This window comes from Corythoichthys intestinalis, chromosome 5 (assembly GCF_030265065.1).
Source record: "Corythoichthys intestinalis isolate RoL2023-P3 chromosome 5, ASM3026506v1, whole genome shotgun sequence".
NCBI classification, from domain to species: Eukaryota; Metazoa; Chordata; class Actinopteri; order Syngnathiformes; family Syngnathidae; genus Corythoichthys; species Corythoichthys intestinalis.
Window position 1 is genome coordinate 60912028 of NC_080399.1, and position 18427 is coordinate 60930454.

At 41.4% G+C, this 18427-nt stretch overlaps 1 protein-coding gene across 5 annotated transcripts in view; it reads left to right on the forward strand.

Moving 5' to 3' along the window:
* Positions 1-18427, forward strand: part of spire2 (spire-type actin nucleation factor 2) — an 86340-nt gene that overhangs the window by 15461 nt on the left and 52452 nt on the right. For all 5 annotated transcript variants that reach the window (XM_057837656.1, XM_057837657.1, XM_057837659.1 and 2 more), the window contains 5 exons: positions 7100-7180; positions 7280-7444; positions 10124-10210; positions 12913-13030; positions 17230-17402. In XM_057837656.1, coding sequence (XP_057693639.1) covers positions 7100-7180; positions 7280-7444; positions 10124-10210; positions 12913-13030; positions 17230-17402 — 624 coding nt within the window. The remainder of the gene's footprint in view (positions 1-7099; positions 7181-7279; positions 7445-10123; positions 10211-12912; positions 13031-17229; positions 17403-18427) is intronic.

An 18427-nucleotide genomic window follows, 5' to 3' on the forward strand; every position in this document is an offset into this window, starting at 1 on the left:
ATCTATCTATCTATCTATCTATCTATCTATCTATCTATATATATATTTATATACACATATATATATATATATATATATATATATATATATATATATATATATATATATATATATATATATATATATATATATATATATATATATATTTATTTATTTATTTATTTATTTATTTATTTATTTATTTTTTATAAATACATATACATGTATATAAACGGGGTGGTATCGGTATGGTATCGGTATCGACCGATACTGCACAGACAGGTATCGGTATCGGGGCCAAAAAATTGTATCGGTGCAACACTAGTAAATATGAGAAATGATACTATTCCCTGATTAATTATATTACGTGTGTTAGAGTAATGCAAACAGTTATATGGTGTGTGCGAGAAAGGTAACTATTCCCTTCATTCCCCCTCACAAGCCCTGATAGGGGATCGTAAAAACCTGGATGGGGCCTTAGAACTTAGTCTTAGCAAGTGGTGGAAAAAAATTAGCAATTGACGAACAGATTAAACAGTGATGGACAAAATCAGCAAGTCCCCCTCAGGACTCCAGTTAAATACTCTATAAAACAACTTACTACCGCTACAAAGGGTTAATCCTTGGTTGTCTCTGGTCCCGTGGCTATAGGCATCAGCTCACAGTGACCTCTTTGTACAGGTGTATTGAGAACAATTTTTCCATGATCAATTAGACGGACTACCAATCAGGTTAGTCCAGAATTTTAGAAAAATTGAGATCTACACAAGGTTAAATTTGGCCCCATAGATAAAAATCAATCTAGTCTTTAGTTAGAAAAAAATGTTAAATTTGGTCCAGTAAATAAAAACCCTTATACTGTATTAGGAAAAAGTGAGAAACGCACTGAGTTAAACTTGGCCCAGTAGATTAAAATTTAAGTCCCCCCTTGTCAACTTCCGTTAAGTTAAGGTCAAACACCACCTGTAGTAAGAGGGAACTGTGAGCTGATGCCTATAGCCACGGGTAACTATTCCCTTCATCATCAATCGACAGTCAGAGAAGTTGTCTACAAATGGAGAGAGTTTGGCACTGTTGATTCTCTCCCAAGGAGTGGCCGTCTACCAAAGAGGACGCCATGCGTTCAGTGTAAACAAGAACCCTAGAGTGTCTGCTAAAGACTTACAGAAATCACTGCCACAGTCCAATATCTCTCTGCGCGCATTAACTATATGTAAAACTATGGCCAAGAACGATGTTCATGGGAGGACTCCACGGAGGAAGCTACTGCTGTCTAAAAACACATTGTTGCTCGTTTAATGTTCGCAAAAAGGCACTTGGACACTCCATAGAAGTTTTGGCAAAATATTTTGTGGACTGATAAAACCAAAGTTGAATTGTTGGGGAGTAACACACAATGTCATGTGTGGAGGAAAAATGGAACAGCTCACCAACATCAACACCGACTCCCCACCGTGAAGCATGGTGGAGGGAGCATCATGATTTGGGGCTGTTTGCTGCCTCAGGCCTGGACAACTCTCAATCATTAATGGAAGAATGAATTCAAAAGTTTATCAGGATGATTTTCAGTTGAAGTTGAAGTTTTGACAGTTGAAACTAAAAAGAGGATGGATGATGCAACAAGACAATGATCCAAAACACAGAAGTAAATCAATTTCAAAATGGTTTCAGAAGAACAAAATACACGTTCTGGAGTGGCCAAGTCAAAGTCCAGACTTGAACCCCATTGAGATGCTGTGGTATGACCTAAAGAAAGCCATTCACGCCAGCCATCCCAGGAATCTGACTGCACTACAGCAGTTTTGTAGAGAAGAACGGGCCAAGATTAGTCCTGATCGATGTGCCAGTCCCATCTGCACCTTGGAAGTGTCTGGTTGAAGTTATTGCTGCCAATGGGAGGGCCACAAAATATTAAATGTGATGGTTTACTTACTTATTTTCCCCCTCTGTCATTGTTTGCATACTATCCTCATTAAACTATGAAAACCTATGAATGTTTGGGTGGTTTTAGTTAAAGCAGATACTTTTTTTTTCATCTGTGTGATTGTGACAAAGATCAGACCACTTTTGATGGTGATTTTATGCAGAAATGTGAGAAATTCCAAAAGGTTCAGATACTTTGTCATACCACTGTATTCTGAGGCTTTAATGGTGGTGTGGCAATGGGGCAGGGTAGAGGGAGTACAAAAAATAGGAGGACGTTCACGAGAATGGCACGAATTCGGGGACAAAAGGTTGCTGGTGGATATGAAGAGAATGATAATGTTTAGTGCAGGGGTGCTAAATGCGACTACGGGAATACATTCAAAAACAGAAAGAATACAGATTGTAGTCATAGCAGCAGAAACTCTTCTGGAAGTTAACTTGGGCGGAGCTTAGGGATGAGCTCTGATTTCAGGTTGACCATGGGTACACGTGTTAGGGGTAGTGAATAGGAGAGTCGTGGAGTAATACTTAGGTGGCAATTTTACATGACTGCTCATTTGAACATACATTTTTTGTTTTGTCTTCTGTGTGTGCTGGTGTATTTTCCACTACAGAGTTTCCCCTAGGATTTTTTCAAACTGCTGCTGGGCTGCATCAGAGTCAGACAGCCTCACCGGCGATTTTTTTTTTCATGTTTTTTTCCCCCAATAACAACCATGACAAAGATATCTTTGAAATATTTCATTAGCCAGGCTAATGCCATAGCTCTCAGCTACGGTAACATGTACGTAAGATGAGTAGCGTAATCGACTTTTTTTCTCGTAGCAATGGTACGACTTACATCTCGTAGTGACCCAGGGGTCGGCAACCGAAAATGTTGAGCCATATTTGACCACAAAAAAAACAAACTGATACAGTATGTCTGGAGCTGCAAAAAAATTAAAGTCTTGTATAAGCCTTATAATTAAAGCAACACCGGCTGTATGTATCGATCCATCCATCCATCCATCCATCCATTATCTTCGGCTTAATCTGGGGTCGGGTCGCGGGGGCAGCAGCTTTAGCAGGGAAGCCCAGACTTCCCTCTCCCCAGCCACTTCAGCCAGCTCTTCCGGCGGGATTCCAAGGCGTTCCCAGGCCAGCCAAGCAACATAGTCTCTCCAGCGTGTCCTGGGTCGTCCCCGGGGTCTCCCGCCGGTGGGACATGCCCGGAACACCTCTCCAGGGAGGCGTCCAGGAGGCATCCGAACTAGATGCCCGAGCCACCTCAACTGGCTCGACACCAAGCCCCCTGTCACCCTATCTCTAAGGGAGAGCCCGGACACCCTACGGAGGAAACTCATTTCGGCTGCTTGTATCCGGAATCTTGTTCTTTCGGTCACGACCTACAGCTCGTGACCATAGGTGAGGGTAGGAACGTAGATCGACCGATATATCGAGAGCTTCGGCTTTTGGCTCAGCTCCTTCTTCACCACAACGGACCGGTGCAGAGTCTGTATCACTGCAGACGTTGCACCGATCTGCCTGTCAATCTCCCGCTCCCTCCTACCCTCACTCGTGAAAAACACCCCAAGATACTTGAACTCCTCCACTTGGGGCAGGATTTCATCCGCGACCCGGAGAGGGCATGCCACCCTTTTCCGACTGAGGACCATGGTCTCAGGTTTGGATCCCAGGTTCATCCCAACCGCTTCACACTCGGCTGCGAACCGCCCCAGTGAGAGTTGGAGGTCACGGCTCGATGAAGCCAACAGCACCATATCATCTGCAAAAAGAAGAGATGCAATGCTGAGGTCACCAAACGGGACACCCTAAACGCTTTGGCTGCGCTTAGAAATTCTGTCCATAAAAATTATGAACAGAATTGTTGACAAAGGGCAGCCATGGCGGAGTCCAATCCTCACTAGGAACGAATTCGACTTACTGTCGGCAATGCGGACCAGACTCTGACACCGGTCGTACAGGCACCGAACAGCCCTTTCCAAGGGGCTCGGTACCCCATACTCCCGGAGCACCCTCCACAGGACTCCCCTAGGCACACGGTCGAACGCCTTCTCCAAATCCACAAAACACATGTAGACTGGTTGAGCGAACTCCCATGCCCCCTCGAGGATCCTGCCAAGGGTGTAGAGCTGGTCCACTGTTCCATGGCCGGGACGAAAACCACACTGCTCCTCCTGAATCCGAGATTCGACTTCCTGACGGACCCTCCACTCCAGCATCGATATTAGTTATATTAGCCTACTATCAAAATGACTATGTTGGCTACAAATACATAATTAGCCTTCATGATTAAATTTTTATTTTCCCTGCAGTGGATCCTATAGACCAGGGGTTTTCAACCCAGTCCTCAAGGCACACTGTGGGTCCTGGTTTTTGTTCCAGCCGATCCAGCAGAGACAGTTGAACCAATGAGGCTTCTGCTAAAACAAGCCACACCTGACTGCAATCAACTGATTGCACTTGTAAAACACCAGATTGGGGAAAAAGTGTTGTCATCTTGTTTGGTAAGAATGAAATCCTGCACCCACAGTGTGCCTTAGTGGAATAGGTTGGGAACCCCTGCTATAGACAATGATGCACCACATGACTACTCTGTTGTACGATGCCAACTCAAGTTTAACTTCATTACAATATTAATGAATTGAAAGAATGTTTGTGTCATGTTTGTCCTCTCAGAAACGAATATAAACAAATATATTTCCCTGCGCCATCTTTTTCCATTTTCAAAAATCTTTGAAAAAGCTCCAGAGCAGCACTAAAGAGCTGCAAGCAGCCCTAGAGCCGCGGGTTGCAGACCCCGTCGTAGTCCTTCTTTTTCCTTTTATTTGGCTGTAGTAAGGAAGACATTATCAGAACATCAATGGACCCATTTCAAGGAGTTGGGGGAAATTCTAATGGCCGTGTAAAGTTTTACTAGTTTCGATGAGAAGGTGCATAGTTTTTGTTGTTGTTAGTGAACTACATTTCCACACAAACGCACATCCAGGTACCATTAACTTAGCAAGGAAAGGTTTGAAAATCATTTTTCGAGTGTCTCAGATGTGATCGCGTACATCCGTCTGCCAAAATAGCCTGATAGCACAATCGCGCAAAATCATTCAAACATGGCCTTCCCTCCAAGACTGCCATCCACCGCTCACATTCGCCGAAAAGTCCGATCCAAACTTCTGTAAGGCCCCGAATACGGGGAAGAAGGAAAGGAGTCAGTATTGGCTTAACCACTTTATTGTGGTAACAATAATAAAGAAAAACAATAACAAAATAACAGCGGGTTGCCTCAACATGCGACCGCTATCTCTGGCTATCTTGCCCGTTCTCCCATTCTTCCTACTCGTTTCCCACTGCATCACAGCTCCCCAGTCCGATCGTCTCTTAACTAATTTGCTCCCAAAAACATAAATACGTTCTATTTTTAATTGTTTCAGTGTCCCAAAGACATATTTATATGTCTTTTACGTTTTTTTTTTCACAAGAGACATCTCTAGGTTCTGATGCAACTTCGCTCCAAAGCACAACGCTGAAAATCCATTTTAAAGCAATAAAACTGGCCACAGAAGGGCAGTTGCGCATTTGGTAAGAACTCATATCGGACCATAAAAGGAAGTGAATAAAGACAAATAGTCAGGAAACGGAAGTTGGAAGAAGTAAGAAGAGTGAGAAAAATGTGGAGAACGATGTCAAACACAAGGCACATGCCCCACACAAGTTCTCAGGTGAATTCTGTTATGAGGTAGTAGTCACTACACAGGTCCCCCCCAGAATTCACCCACACAGGACGCCAGGCGTAACCCCATTTAACGAAACGATCGGGTTGCACGGCCGGGCCGACAGCCGCAGCCACAACAGCGTCATCTCTCAGTTCAATAGTTTAGTTATGTGTAAATAAATTGTTACTTTGCTATCAAAATCTCAATTTTTTCTTGTTATTTGTGTTATTTTGTAGAAGGAAAACATTATTCAGATGTTTGGGATGTCACAAAAGCAAAAATAGCTGTGTTAAAGTCAAAGTTATGTTTGAAATGTATGCTTTTACAAAAAGCTCAATTTCTCTGTTTTTTCATCAGAAATTGGAAAATTGCTCAAACCAAGCTATTTTCTAATGCTGATTTCTGAAGAATGGAAAAAGATGTGCACTAACTTTTTTTCCTGCTGAAAGAAGAGAGTCTAATCTTTCTTTTGGTGGGTTCCATGTTTATATTGCAATAGAACAGAATTTTCTGTGGGCCTTGCAAAATTAGTCAAATTCCAGTAAAACGGCCGGGAGCGAAGGGGGTTGCTCCGGTGAAAATGGCTGGGAGTGAATGAGTTAAGGAGGCCGAACATATTTACGGACATTACAATACACAAAGAATAGGTTGAGCTGAACTCTTTACACTCGGCTGCTGCTAGTTTGAAACAGCCTTAATTTTTTTCTTGAAATAATAATAATAATAATTAAAAAAACATCTCATTTGCAAGGCGTGGCGGCTTTTATTTTGGTGTGGCGGTGCGCCACAATCTCTTGTATGTAGGGGAATCCCTGCATTCCAGTAGTTGGCTGTAATGCGCCTGAATGAAGGGTTCTAACTGCCATAAAACCTGAAAAATAAGGAGGTGCAGGCAAGAACAGGTAAGATCAATAAGATTGTATAGGGCAAGTCACACAAAGGCCTTGTTCAGACTGGCAGCCATAATCTTATTTTTAGCCCATCCAGATTGAAACTGGATGGCTCTTCTGTAACCTGAACAGTTACAAAGCACAGAAATCAGATTTTTGAGGGATGGATTAAAACCACATATGGGAGGTAGTTTCATATCTTATATGGACAAGATGCTTCTCAGTCTAAACATCTCAGATGGGTTTTGACTGTCACTCTATGCTTGATTGACGCCTTAGTTGCCACAGCAACCTGTCAGGTGTGTCAATAATCTGATCCAGTCTGAGCAGGCCTAGATCTGATTTGGACACTTGCTAAAAATAGTGTGAACTGTCAGCCCTAAAAATCTGATTTGAGAAGGAATCCGACTGGAATCAGATAAATCTGCAGCCTGAACACAGCCTAAATCCCAAAACAGAATGAAGCAAACACAACACAAGACAGGGGCAATATCAAGAATGTAACTAAAGCAAAACGCACTAAACAAACTTCAAACATGCCAACCACCAGGAGACAGAATGCCTGCTGTCTTTTTTTTTTTCTTTTCTACACAGATGCTCAAGAGGCTCACCAAGGAGGAATCCCTGCAGGAGAGGTCCGCAGCTGAACTTGACACCTTTAAGCGTAGAGACTGGGTGAGACGAGGCAGACTTGAGCACATTGTGACTGGCAGAAAACAATATTGTTGTCAATTGGACCTCCACAACTTTGTGCATTTTCTTTTTCCATTCAAGGCGCGTCTATGGGTACAGTTGATGAAGGAGCTCAGGCAGGGAGTGAAGCTGAAGAATCCACAGGAGCATCCGTTCAACCCGCCACCCACTGAGTTCAGCCTTACACCATTTGAAATCTTGATGGAGGACATACGAGCACGGAACTTCAAACTACGCAAAGTCATGGTGAGATTCAAAACTCGAAGTTGTACAATTCCTGAATTAGAAAAGCCCCAAAACACTGCTCATCACACTAATGCCACTATGCTTGACTGTTGGCATGATGCTATTTTTGGAAGTACTGTAACAAAACACATACCTCTCAAAAAGTCCAAATTTTAATCCCTTCAGTACAAAGTTAACATTGTAAGCATTCATTGATTCATCATGCAGTACCGTCTTGCAAACCTCAACTGTCCAACCAGTCTCACACCCAGCACAACTTCACACACAATAACTCTGCAATTACACTAACAGAAAAAAAACATTCAAAGTTAATGGGCTCTTTACCCTCTGTCCTCTTCCTTTTCAAAAATGATTCTAGCCTTACTGAGTATTCTTCAGGTCATGACAATCATAGCCAATTGGTTGTGCAAACAGCACATAAGTTTTTACTTCAAGAAATTGCTAAAATATATGACGGAAAACACAGACAAGACTGAAAAAGCAGTTTCTGCTCTTGCACCCTTCTTTAAAATAAACTGCTGTATTTTAAGCCAAAAGAACTGTTGTGTTTGATAGAACAATATGTCTATATGCTGCCATAGCAGATTCATGGCGCATTAAGCCCCCAAACTATTTCTAATTTGTCCGTTTTACCATGGAAACCCCCATTTACAGACATCGCCCAAAGGCTTTTGTTTCAACCCAGCAATATAAAGAAGGTATATATATTTATTATTCAAAATGTCATTTTTAGCTTAGAATCATAAATTGATGTCTAATAATTAGTTTTAAAAAATGACTTTAAAAAATTATTCACTCGCATATTTTAAAGTTTTAAACACATTACATCACAATGAAAAAAAATGGTGTCTGTAAATAAGTCACGGATATGTACCTCATAACTATGGCTAGATTTTATTTTTATTTTGTTCCTGTCACATTTTCCCCAATATGTTAGATGATAAATAATCAATCCAAACAAAGAAAAAAAGTTTAAAAGGGTAAATATATGACATATATGACATCTTGACCACTCCTTGATGTCTGCGATTTCTGCATCGCGACCCTTGTCACCCATAAAATCCCCCCAAAATCTGGCTGTGGCCATTCACATCTGTGTCTTGACACTCGATGATATGTACATGCTACATGGAGTTTTTGGATCGAAACAAGGTAAGTATGTGATAACATCTCGTTAAAATTTTGGCATCTTTAATTATGCTGTCGTGTGCTCTTACCTCCAGTTAGGGTTTTGCTTTAAAAAAAAATAAAAAATTTAAATGCCCTCATGTTCAAAATGTTTCTCCCCCCAGAAAAATGAGATTTTAAGCTGTCCAATGATTTATCACACATGCATATAGGCAGAGGTGTCGCGTCCCATTAGGCAAACCAGGCAATTGCCGAGGGCCCCCAGCCAGCAGGGGCCCCCAGAGGGCCAACAGATTTAGCACACACAGCTTTACTGCACTGTCGCAGCGACAAGTGCGACAGTGCCAGTGAAAGCCTTGTGTCTGAGTTCCCTGAAGGGGGCCCTTCACTCGCTCTACACTACCTACACGTGACTCAGAGTGAGAGTGAGCGGCAGTTTGGCTTTTTTTTAATTGGCATATATCCAAAATGAAGAGAAGTTATCCTTCTGGAAGCGACAAAAGAAAGAAAAAAAAACAGAAGAGGAGAAAAGGAAGCAAGACAGGAGTGAGTGTACTATGTTACTGTAGTTTTATGTCCTAATGTAGTAGAAGCCGGGCACTTTGAGTGTCCTAAAAAGCGCTCTATGAGACCGAGGCGTTATTATACTTTTATTAAATATGCTATTGCTCCAAGTCCAACTGTCACCCTTACTTGCACATGCTCGAAGGGCCCCATGTTGCTTGTTGCCTGGGGCTCCCGGGGACCCTTGCTACACCTCTGCATATAGGACAATTTTGAAATTTGGTTGAAGGTGAGAAGCTCGGTCATCCGCGAGGGGCTTGGTGTCGAGCCGCTACTCCTCCGCGTTGAGAGGAGCCAGTTGAGGTGGCTCGGGCATCTGGTTCGGATGCCTCCTGGACGCCTCCCTGGAGAGTTGTTCCGGGCCTGTCCCACCGGCGGGAGGCCCCGGGGTCGACCCAGGACACGCTGGAGAGACTATGTCGCTCGGCTGGCCTGGGAACGTCTTGGAATCCCGCCGGAGGAGCTGGCTGAAGTGGCTGGGGAGAGGGAAGTTTGGGCTTCCCTGCTGAAGCTGCTGCCCCCGCGACCCGACCCCGGAATAAGCGGAAGATAATGGATGGATGGATGGATGGATGGATGGATGGATGGATGGATGGATGGATGGATGGATGGATGGATGGATGGATGGATGGATGGATGGATGGATGGATGGATGGATGGATGGATGGATGGATGGATGGATGGGGGTCTCAGAGCGGAACTTCAAGTCACCTGAGTGTTTTCCGCCATATATCAAACTGAACCGCCTGGTTGCAAGTAAACAAGGGAAGGACCAAGAGGAGTGATGAATACAATATAAAACATTAAACTGTATATTCATTTCAGCGTCATCGTATGGTATTGTCTAGACATTTCATTTACATTCTACAGTACACTCATTTTGTTCTTCCAGTTTTGAAATGATTTGATTTAGTACATGTTTCATATATGATCATTTATAGTATTATGTCATCAGTCAAAAGAAGCAATGTTTGTTTTCTTTTTTAGGTGGATGGTGTCACTCCTTCAAGAAGAAAGAGAAATGCCCACGAACTCATACTAGATATCATCAGATCAAGACCCCCATTGAAGCCAGTAAGTTTGGAACACCTTGGAAGATTTCTAGCAGCGATTGCGAAAAAGGTTGCCTGCTAAGGATATATTTAAGTTTAAAGGAGACGTTGGTAGGGGCTGGCAGTAATCAGTCATGATTTGTGATGTAAACTCATGCTACTCAGCCACGTAAATATTTAGCCTCGGAAACCTCTTTGGGGCTGCTTTTCGGCAAAGGGGACAGGACGACTGTACTGTGTAAAGCAGAGGGTGAATGGTGAAATGTATTGTTTCTTCCAACATGACAATGATCCAAAGCACACAGCCAAGATGACCAAAGGGGTGACTGCGTAAAAAGCACATCAAGGTTCTGGAGTGGCCTCGCCAGTCTTCAGACTTCAATCCAATGGAAAATCTTTGGATGGAGCTGAAAACTCGTGTTTTTCAGTGACTGCCCCAAATCTTGACTGATCGAGAGAAGATTTGTGTGGAGGAATGGGCCATAATCCCTGTTCCCATATGTGAAAACCTGGCGAAGAATTACAGGAAGTGTCTGACATCCGTAATTACAAACAAAGGCTTTTAAAAATAGTGTGATGCTTCTCTAATTTGTGTAATTAACAGCACCTGTTACTTACCTGTGGCACATAACAGGTCGTGGCTATAACTAAATTACTGCTGCAGCTATCAATTATTTTAGTAGTCGATTAATCGATGAACTAGTTAGTTTGAATAATCGAGTAATTGACTAAGTAACAAAAAATTAAAATACCTGAGCTGAGCTTAAAACATTAGAAAAATAAATAAATAAATGAGGGTCTAAGTACAACAAAAGACTAATTGGCTAATTTACATAGCAAAATCTGCTAGCTTAAATGCTATAAAATGCTAACTTTTTTTTTTGTTTTGTTTTGTTTTGCAATGCTCTTAACAAAATGGTTCAAACATATATTCCCACAGAAAAAAAACGGCTAAATATACCTATAAACCAAATTAAACATAAAAAAAAAAAAAAACATCTCAAACAAAACATTTGCTTATATTGGCCTTAACAGGGAGCAGCTGGATTCAGCCATGGGAAATAAGCTATATCATATTCACTGTTGCCACTAGAGGGCAGTGTATCCACCCAAATCAATAAACGTAAATACATACCTTTTCAAAGCAAACCATTACAACGCCACTTTAATTAAAAGAATGGTCAAGGGAGCAAAATATAATTTGAGTCTTTTTTTCTAATTGAATTACTCGAGTTAATCGATTAATCGTTGCAGCACTAAACTAAATCACACTTGCAGCCAGCTAAAATGGATTAAAGTTGACTCAACCTCTGCCCTGTGTTTTGTGTGTACCACATTGAACATGGAGAAAAGAAAGAAGACCAAAGAACTGTCTGAGGACTTGAGAAGCAAAATTGTGAGGAAGCATGGGCAATCTCAAGGCTACAAGTCCACCTCCAAAGACCTAAATGTTCCTGTGTCTACCGTGCGCAGTGTCATCGATAAGTGTAAAGTCCATGGCACTGTGGCTAGATGTGGACGGAAAATAAACATTGATGAGAGATTTCAACGGAAGATTGTGCAGATGGTTGATTAAGAACCTCGACTAACATGCAAACGAGTTCAAACTGTCCTGCGGTCCGAGGGTACAACAGTGTCAACCCGTACTATCCGTCGGCGTGTGAATGAAAATGGGATGGTAGGACACCCAGGAAGACCCCATTTCTGACCCAGAGACATAAATAAAACCTGGCTGGAGTTTGCCAAAACTTACCTGAGAAATCCAAAAATGTTTTGGAAGAATGTTCTCTGGTCAGATGAGACAAAAGTAACTCTTTTTGGGAAAAGTTATCAACATAAAGTTTTCAACGAAAAAAAAACGAGGCCTTCAAAGAAAAGAACACGGTCCCCACAGTCAAACATGGCGGAGGTTCCCTGATGTTTTGGGGTTGCTTTGACTGCCTCCGGCACTGGACTGCTTGACCGTGTGCATAGCATTATGAAGTCTGAAGACTACCAACAAATTTTGTAGCATAATGTAGGGCCCAGTGTGAGAAAGCTGGGTCTCCCTCAGAGGTCATGGGTGTTCCAGCAGGACAACGACCCAAAAACACACTTCAAAAAGCACTAGAAAATAGTTTGAGAGAAAGCACTGGAGACTTCTAAAGTGGCCAGCAATGAGTCCAGACCTGAATCCCATAGAACACCTGTGGAGAGATCTGAAAATGGCAGTTTGGAGAAGGCACCCTTCAAATATCAGACACCTGGAGCGGTTAGCTCCATTAATCAAAATATTTCCGACGTAGTATTGTAAGAAACTCATTGATGGATACCGGAAGCGGTTGTTCGCAGTTATTTTGTCTAAATGTTGTGCTACCAAGTATTAGGCTGAGGGAGCCAATACTTTTCTCCGGCCCATTTTTGGAGTTTTGTGTAAAATGATAATGATTTTTTTTTCATTCTCTTTTGTGTTTTTTCATTGCATGCAAAATAAATGAAGATATTAATACCAAAGCATTGTAATTGCAATCATTTTCTGCGAGAAATTGAGCATTATCTGACAGAATTGCAGGGGTGCCAATACTTTTGGCCATCAGTGTATGATGATCGGATCAGGGATGCACGTTTCTTTGCCCCATTACTTGACAGCTAGGTTGTACAAAGAACTATGCTATAGAAATGATTATTTCTATTTTTCAGGTTTTACCACTGTTGCACATTAAAGATTTTACTCCTACTCACTAGGTTGCGGAGCGTAGTCTCCTCCCTCCTCCCCCTCAGCAGCAGTCTCTCCATGAGCGGGTCTTGGCTGAGATCAAACAGGAACGAAAGCTCAGGCCGATAGTCCCTGCAACATCAAAAGGTAGGAAAGAAAAGTAATATGGGTGTTTTTCTAGTCCAGATGATTGTGCCACTTATTATGCAACAATATATCGAAATGATCATGTATCGCAATATTTTTTATCCCAAAAGGTTATCGATGCAATCGATATATCGTTTTAGAAGGGTGTCACTGCTTCAAAAAAAGGAACCACAGGTTGCTACCAAAATCTTCCATTAGAATAATGTCAATGTTAAGCTAATTGGTTGCCACTGAATGAATGCACATTTGTTCATTTAGCCCTCCCAGTCAAAATGAATCGACGTCAAGCGCCGTCAATGGCACTAAAACCAGACCATTCAACCAGTCTTCATGGTTTTGGGGGCATTTACAGGTCACTTCCTTTTCATTTGAAGGCATTCACAGTTCACTTCCCGTTTATTTGTAGTCATTTCTTATTCATTTGGGGACCTTTCTGGGTCACGTCCTTTTCAGTAACCCAAAATCAACTGGAAGTGACTCAGAATACCGTACCACGCGTAAAACGTCACCTTTGCTCATTAATATTTATGACAATAGCAACTGTTGCTGGGGGGGGTCAAACTTGTGTTTGTCCCTCATGCTAGATGCATGAAAATAGTTTACGAATGAGATGTTTTCTGAGCTAAACCTACAAATTCTGTCCGAAAATGATGTCCCTAGTGTCAAATTCACTGGTAAAGATGTGGAAGAACATACAAATGTTCAGTTAAAGAGATGGCTTGAGTGTCAACGGCTGAAAAAGAGCCGACCTGATCCAGAGGTAGCTTTTTTATCGACACCTTTTTCTTGTTTGCATTGCCTTACGCCACTGACTAAAGGAAAGCTATCATTTACCACCACATGCCCTGTCTTTCTTATACATTATATCCTCTGGTTGTCTTATGTCTCTGACCGTTCTTGGGGTAATTTACATTGCTATTTTTGTGTAGCGATTGCAAATGCTACTCAGTGACAGCCAACGAACACTTTTAATTTTTTCATTAATAACAAGTCTTAATTCTATTTATTTATTTACACTTCCCCCTTACCAAAGTTGTTTCTTTACAACAGAAAAGGAAACAACAGTGGCAGTCAGATACCATTTTAACGTTTTTTTCAGGTCATTCATTGTCAGGCAGAAGCAGCACGGGTAAATACCACGTTAAAAAAATTAGTAAAAATATCAGAATGGCTTTCCTCTTCGGGGAAGGCTGTGGCAGGCAATGGATCGGCATTGTCATCTGTTGGACCATGGCCCCCCAAAAAATGTTTACTACATATGAACGTGAATGGTTTCACCTTACTGATGTTAAACTGGTCTTTTGGACGCCCACACAAGTTGATGCATTGTTCACGTTTTTGGCTTTGGGAAACGTATAAAGAAAACATCCTTCATATGTTGCAATGTCTAGAGTTGTTTCTACAAGTTCCATAGCAGCAGTGTTTACTTGGCATGTACTTTTTGAAAGATTACCGGCAGAAAACAAGCAGTACTAGCATGGGTTTTATGCGAGCGCGCTTCAATGTTGACCCCTTTCCGGTTTACGATGGTGACGTCATGCAACCTTGCGGTCTAAAAATAGTATTCGTGCGGTATGCTATTGCTTTAAAATCATTAGGAAATGTTTAAAAGTTTAGAGGAAATGACCTCGGAATGGCCCAAAATATTTTGGAAGTGACCCAAGATCAACAGGAATTAACCCAGAAGTGCCCCCAAAATTAACTCATTGGCCGCCATTGACAGAACATTCATTAATTGGCTGCCATCCCGCCCACTTCTAACAGATCTTAGGTCAACTAGTGATAAACTCATTAAAATTCAAAGCAGAAGGATAAAAAGTACTCTAGAATGATTTCCTGAGCCATGTATCGATAATTGTTTTATCACCATATCGTGAGATAATCATGATCATAGACTTCATAATGATATTGACGGGGCGCGGGGCTGATTAATAGGGGGCCTGCAATGTTGGCGTCGTCGTCAAAGCTTACAGAGTGGAATCACAAACAAAGAGCATTTTTCGTTAAAGATTCTTGTGAATAAATGCTTAAATCCCTGAATTCTTCATAGATATGGATGCAAAAAAAAGTCTTGATTCTTGGTTAAAAGGAAAAATAAAAAACGTGCCGTTAGCATTTACAGTGCCTTGCAAAAGTATTCGGCCCCCTTGAATCTTGCAACCTTTCGCCACATTTCAGGCTTCAAACATAAAGATATGAAATTTAATTTTTTTGTCAAGAATCAACAACAAGTGGGACACAATCGTGAAGTGGAACAACATTTATTGGATAATTTAAACTTTTTTAACAAATAAAAAACTGAAAAGTGGGGCGTGCAATATTATTCGGCTCCTTGACTTTCAGTGCAGCAAACTCACTCCAGAAGTTCAGTGAGGATCTCTGAATGATCCAATGTTGTCCTAAATGACCGATGATGATAAATAGAATCCACCTGTGTGCAATCAAGTCTCCGTATAAATGCACCTGCTCTGTGATAGTCTCAGGGTTCTGTTTAAAGTGCAGAGAGCGTTATGAAAACCAAGGAACACACCAGGCAGGTCCGAAATACTGTTGTGGAGACGTTTAAAGCCGGATTTGGATACAAAAAGATTTCCCAAGCTTTAAACATCACAAGGAGCACTGTGCAAGCCATCATATTGAAATGGAAGGAGCATCAGACCACTACAAATCTACCAAGACCCGGCCGTCCTTCCAAAATTTCTTCTCAAACAAGGAGAAAACTGATCAGAGATGCAACCAAGAGGCCCATGATCACTCTGGATGAACTGCAGAGATCTACAGCTGAGGTGGGAGAGTCTGTCCATAGGACAACAATCAGTCGTACACTGCACAAATCTGGCCTTGATGGAAGAGCGGCAAGAAGAAAGCCATTTCTCAAAGATATCCATAAAAAGTCTCGTTTAAAGTTTGCCACAAGCCACCTGGGAGACACACCAAACATGTGTAAGAAGGTGCTCTGGTCAGATGAAACCAAAATTGAACTTTTTGGCCACAATGCAAAACGATATGTTTGGCGTAAAAGCAACACAGCTCATCACCCTGAACACACCATCCCCACTGTCAAACATGGTGGTGGCAGCATCTTGGTTTGGGCCTGCTTTTTATCAGCAGGGACAGGGAAGATGGTTAAAATTGACGGGAAGATGGATGCAGCCAAATACAGGAACATTCTGGAAGAAAACCTTTTGGTATCTGCACAAGACCTGAGACTGGGACAAAGATTTATCTTCCAACAGGACAATGATCCAAAACATAAAGCCAAATCTACAATGGAATGGTTCAAAAATAAACGTATCCAGGTGTTAGAATGGCCAAGTCAAAGTCCAGACCTGAATCCAATCGAGAATCTGTGGAAAGAGCTGAAGACTGCTGTTCACAAACACTCTCCATCCAACGTCACTGAGCTCGAGCTGTTTTGCAAGGAAGAATGGGCAAGAATGTCAGTCTCTCGATGTGCAAAAGTGATAGAAACATACCCCAAGCGACTTGCAGCTGTAATTGGAGCAAAAGGTGGCGCTACAAAGTGTTAACGCAAGGGGGCCGAATAATATTGCACGCCCCACTTTTCTGTTTTTTATTTGTTAAAAAAGTTTAAATTATCCAATAAAATTTGCTCCACTTCACGATTGTGTCCCACTTGTTGTTGATTCTTGACAAAAAATTAAAATTTTATATCTTTATGTTTGAAGCCTGAAATGTGGCGAAAGGTTGCAAGGTTCAAGGGGGCCGAATACTTTTGCAAGGCACTGTATATTACGTAAATATGTCAAATTACGATGCTTGTCTGTTAGTCAATGTGGTGGCCGCCATATGTAAACAGAGCTTTGACGGTGAAAATTCATGTAAATAGATGCTTAAATCCCTGAATTCTTTATAGATACACAATATGTATTTACAGTATTTAAGAACTAAAAGCCATTATTTGCCAAAAGGCAAAATAATTGAGCATGTGTGCAGCTCACAAAAAATGAAAGAACAAAAAGAAAGGTCATACAATAGTGGACCGCTTTAATGCAGAAGTAGTCCAAACAGGGGCTGCAGGGGCTGAGTCTCAGCCGCCTGACCTGTTAAGGTCTGTTGATGAGATATTTTATGTGCTCATAAAGAAAAGAAGAAAAAACAACTTTTCTGCCTTGAATCACACTGCTTTCTGTTTTGTGCTTAATTAATACTGTTTATGTTGTTTTTCTATCCCGAAGCATTTGGCTCACTACCTTGCCTGGCTCAGGCTTGTCCATGTAAGGTCAAATCATCCTCGTGCATTAACCTATCCGAATTAGAACCTGGATGTGGGTTCCGGGTACCGTCTCGCTTTCGCATTCTGCTCAAGGCTCCAACCTTAGATGAAATGGAGGAGATGAACACATCTGAGGTGAGGTGTTGTTAAATGAAAAAAAAAATTAATCGTAGGGTGGCGGTTCAAGTGGATAAAATCTTCTTCAGTGCTGTGATCATTTTTAGTAGTCTGCATAATTAGTTAATGTCCTGACAGTACATCTTAACTGTATATACTATTATCCATTGGTACCTTAAATAATGAGAAATACAGTGATTCCTCGCTACTTCGCGCTTCAAACTTCGCCCTCAGTCCACCGCGGATTCTTTTTTTTCAATTTGAATAAGTACAGTATTTTATAGAGATGTCACGATCGTATCACGTACAGCCTCGCACCCTACCTTCTGCTGCTTTTATTACTCACTAGGGCAGCTGCAGTTTGATTGTTAAAGTTAACTATGAGTGACAGGCATGCAACCTTTTGATCTTGCCGGAGCTGACTCGTTTAGCTTGTTAAATATGTGGCAACTCAGGCCATGTCTACACCTGGCAGGTTTTTTTGGTTTTTTTTAAACCGAGGATACATCCGGGAAAAAAATTACGTTTACACCAGCACATTTGTAGAAAAAAAAAAAAGCATCCACAACCAACCACATTTATTTGTTTCAAGTACATTCATAACAATGCCATACCTTAAGGTGGCAGCAGTTTCCCAAATCCCATCCAATCTAATCTAAATCAAATTTATTTCTATAGCCCTTTACAAAAATTCGAAAGATCCTCAAAGTGCTTTATGACAACGACACACATACTTCATGATAAATAAAAGGCAGGAAAGTACTTTATTATATATTGCCAATACACTGGCAGTGTATCAAATACCTGTTCTCCCCACTGTATATATTATATATATATATATATATATATATATATATATATATATATATATATATACAGTATATGGCGGAAAACACTCAGGTGACTTGAACTTCCGCTCTGATGCCCCCAATTTGGCCAACTTTCAAAATTGTCCGATATGCATGTGTGATACATCATTGGAAAGCTTAAAATCTCAATTTTCTGGGGGAAGAAATTTTTTGAGCAGGAGGGCATTTTTAAGA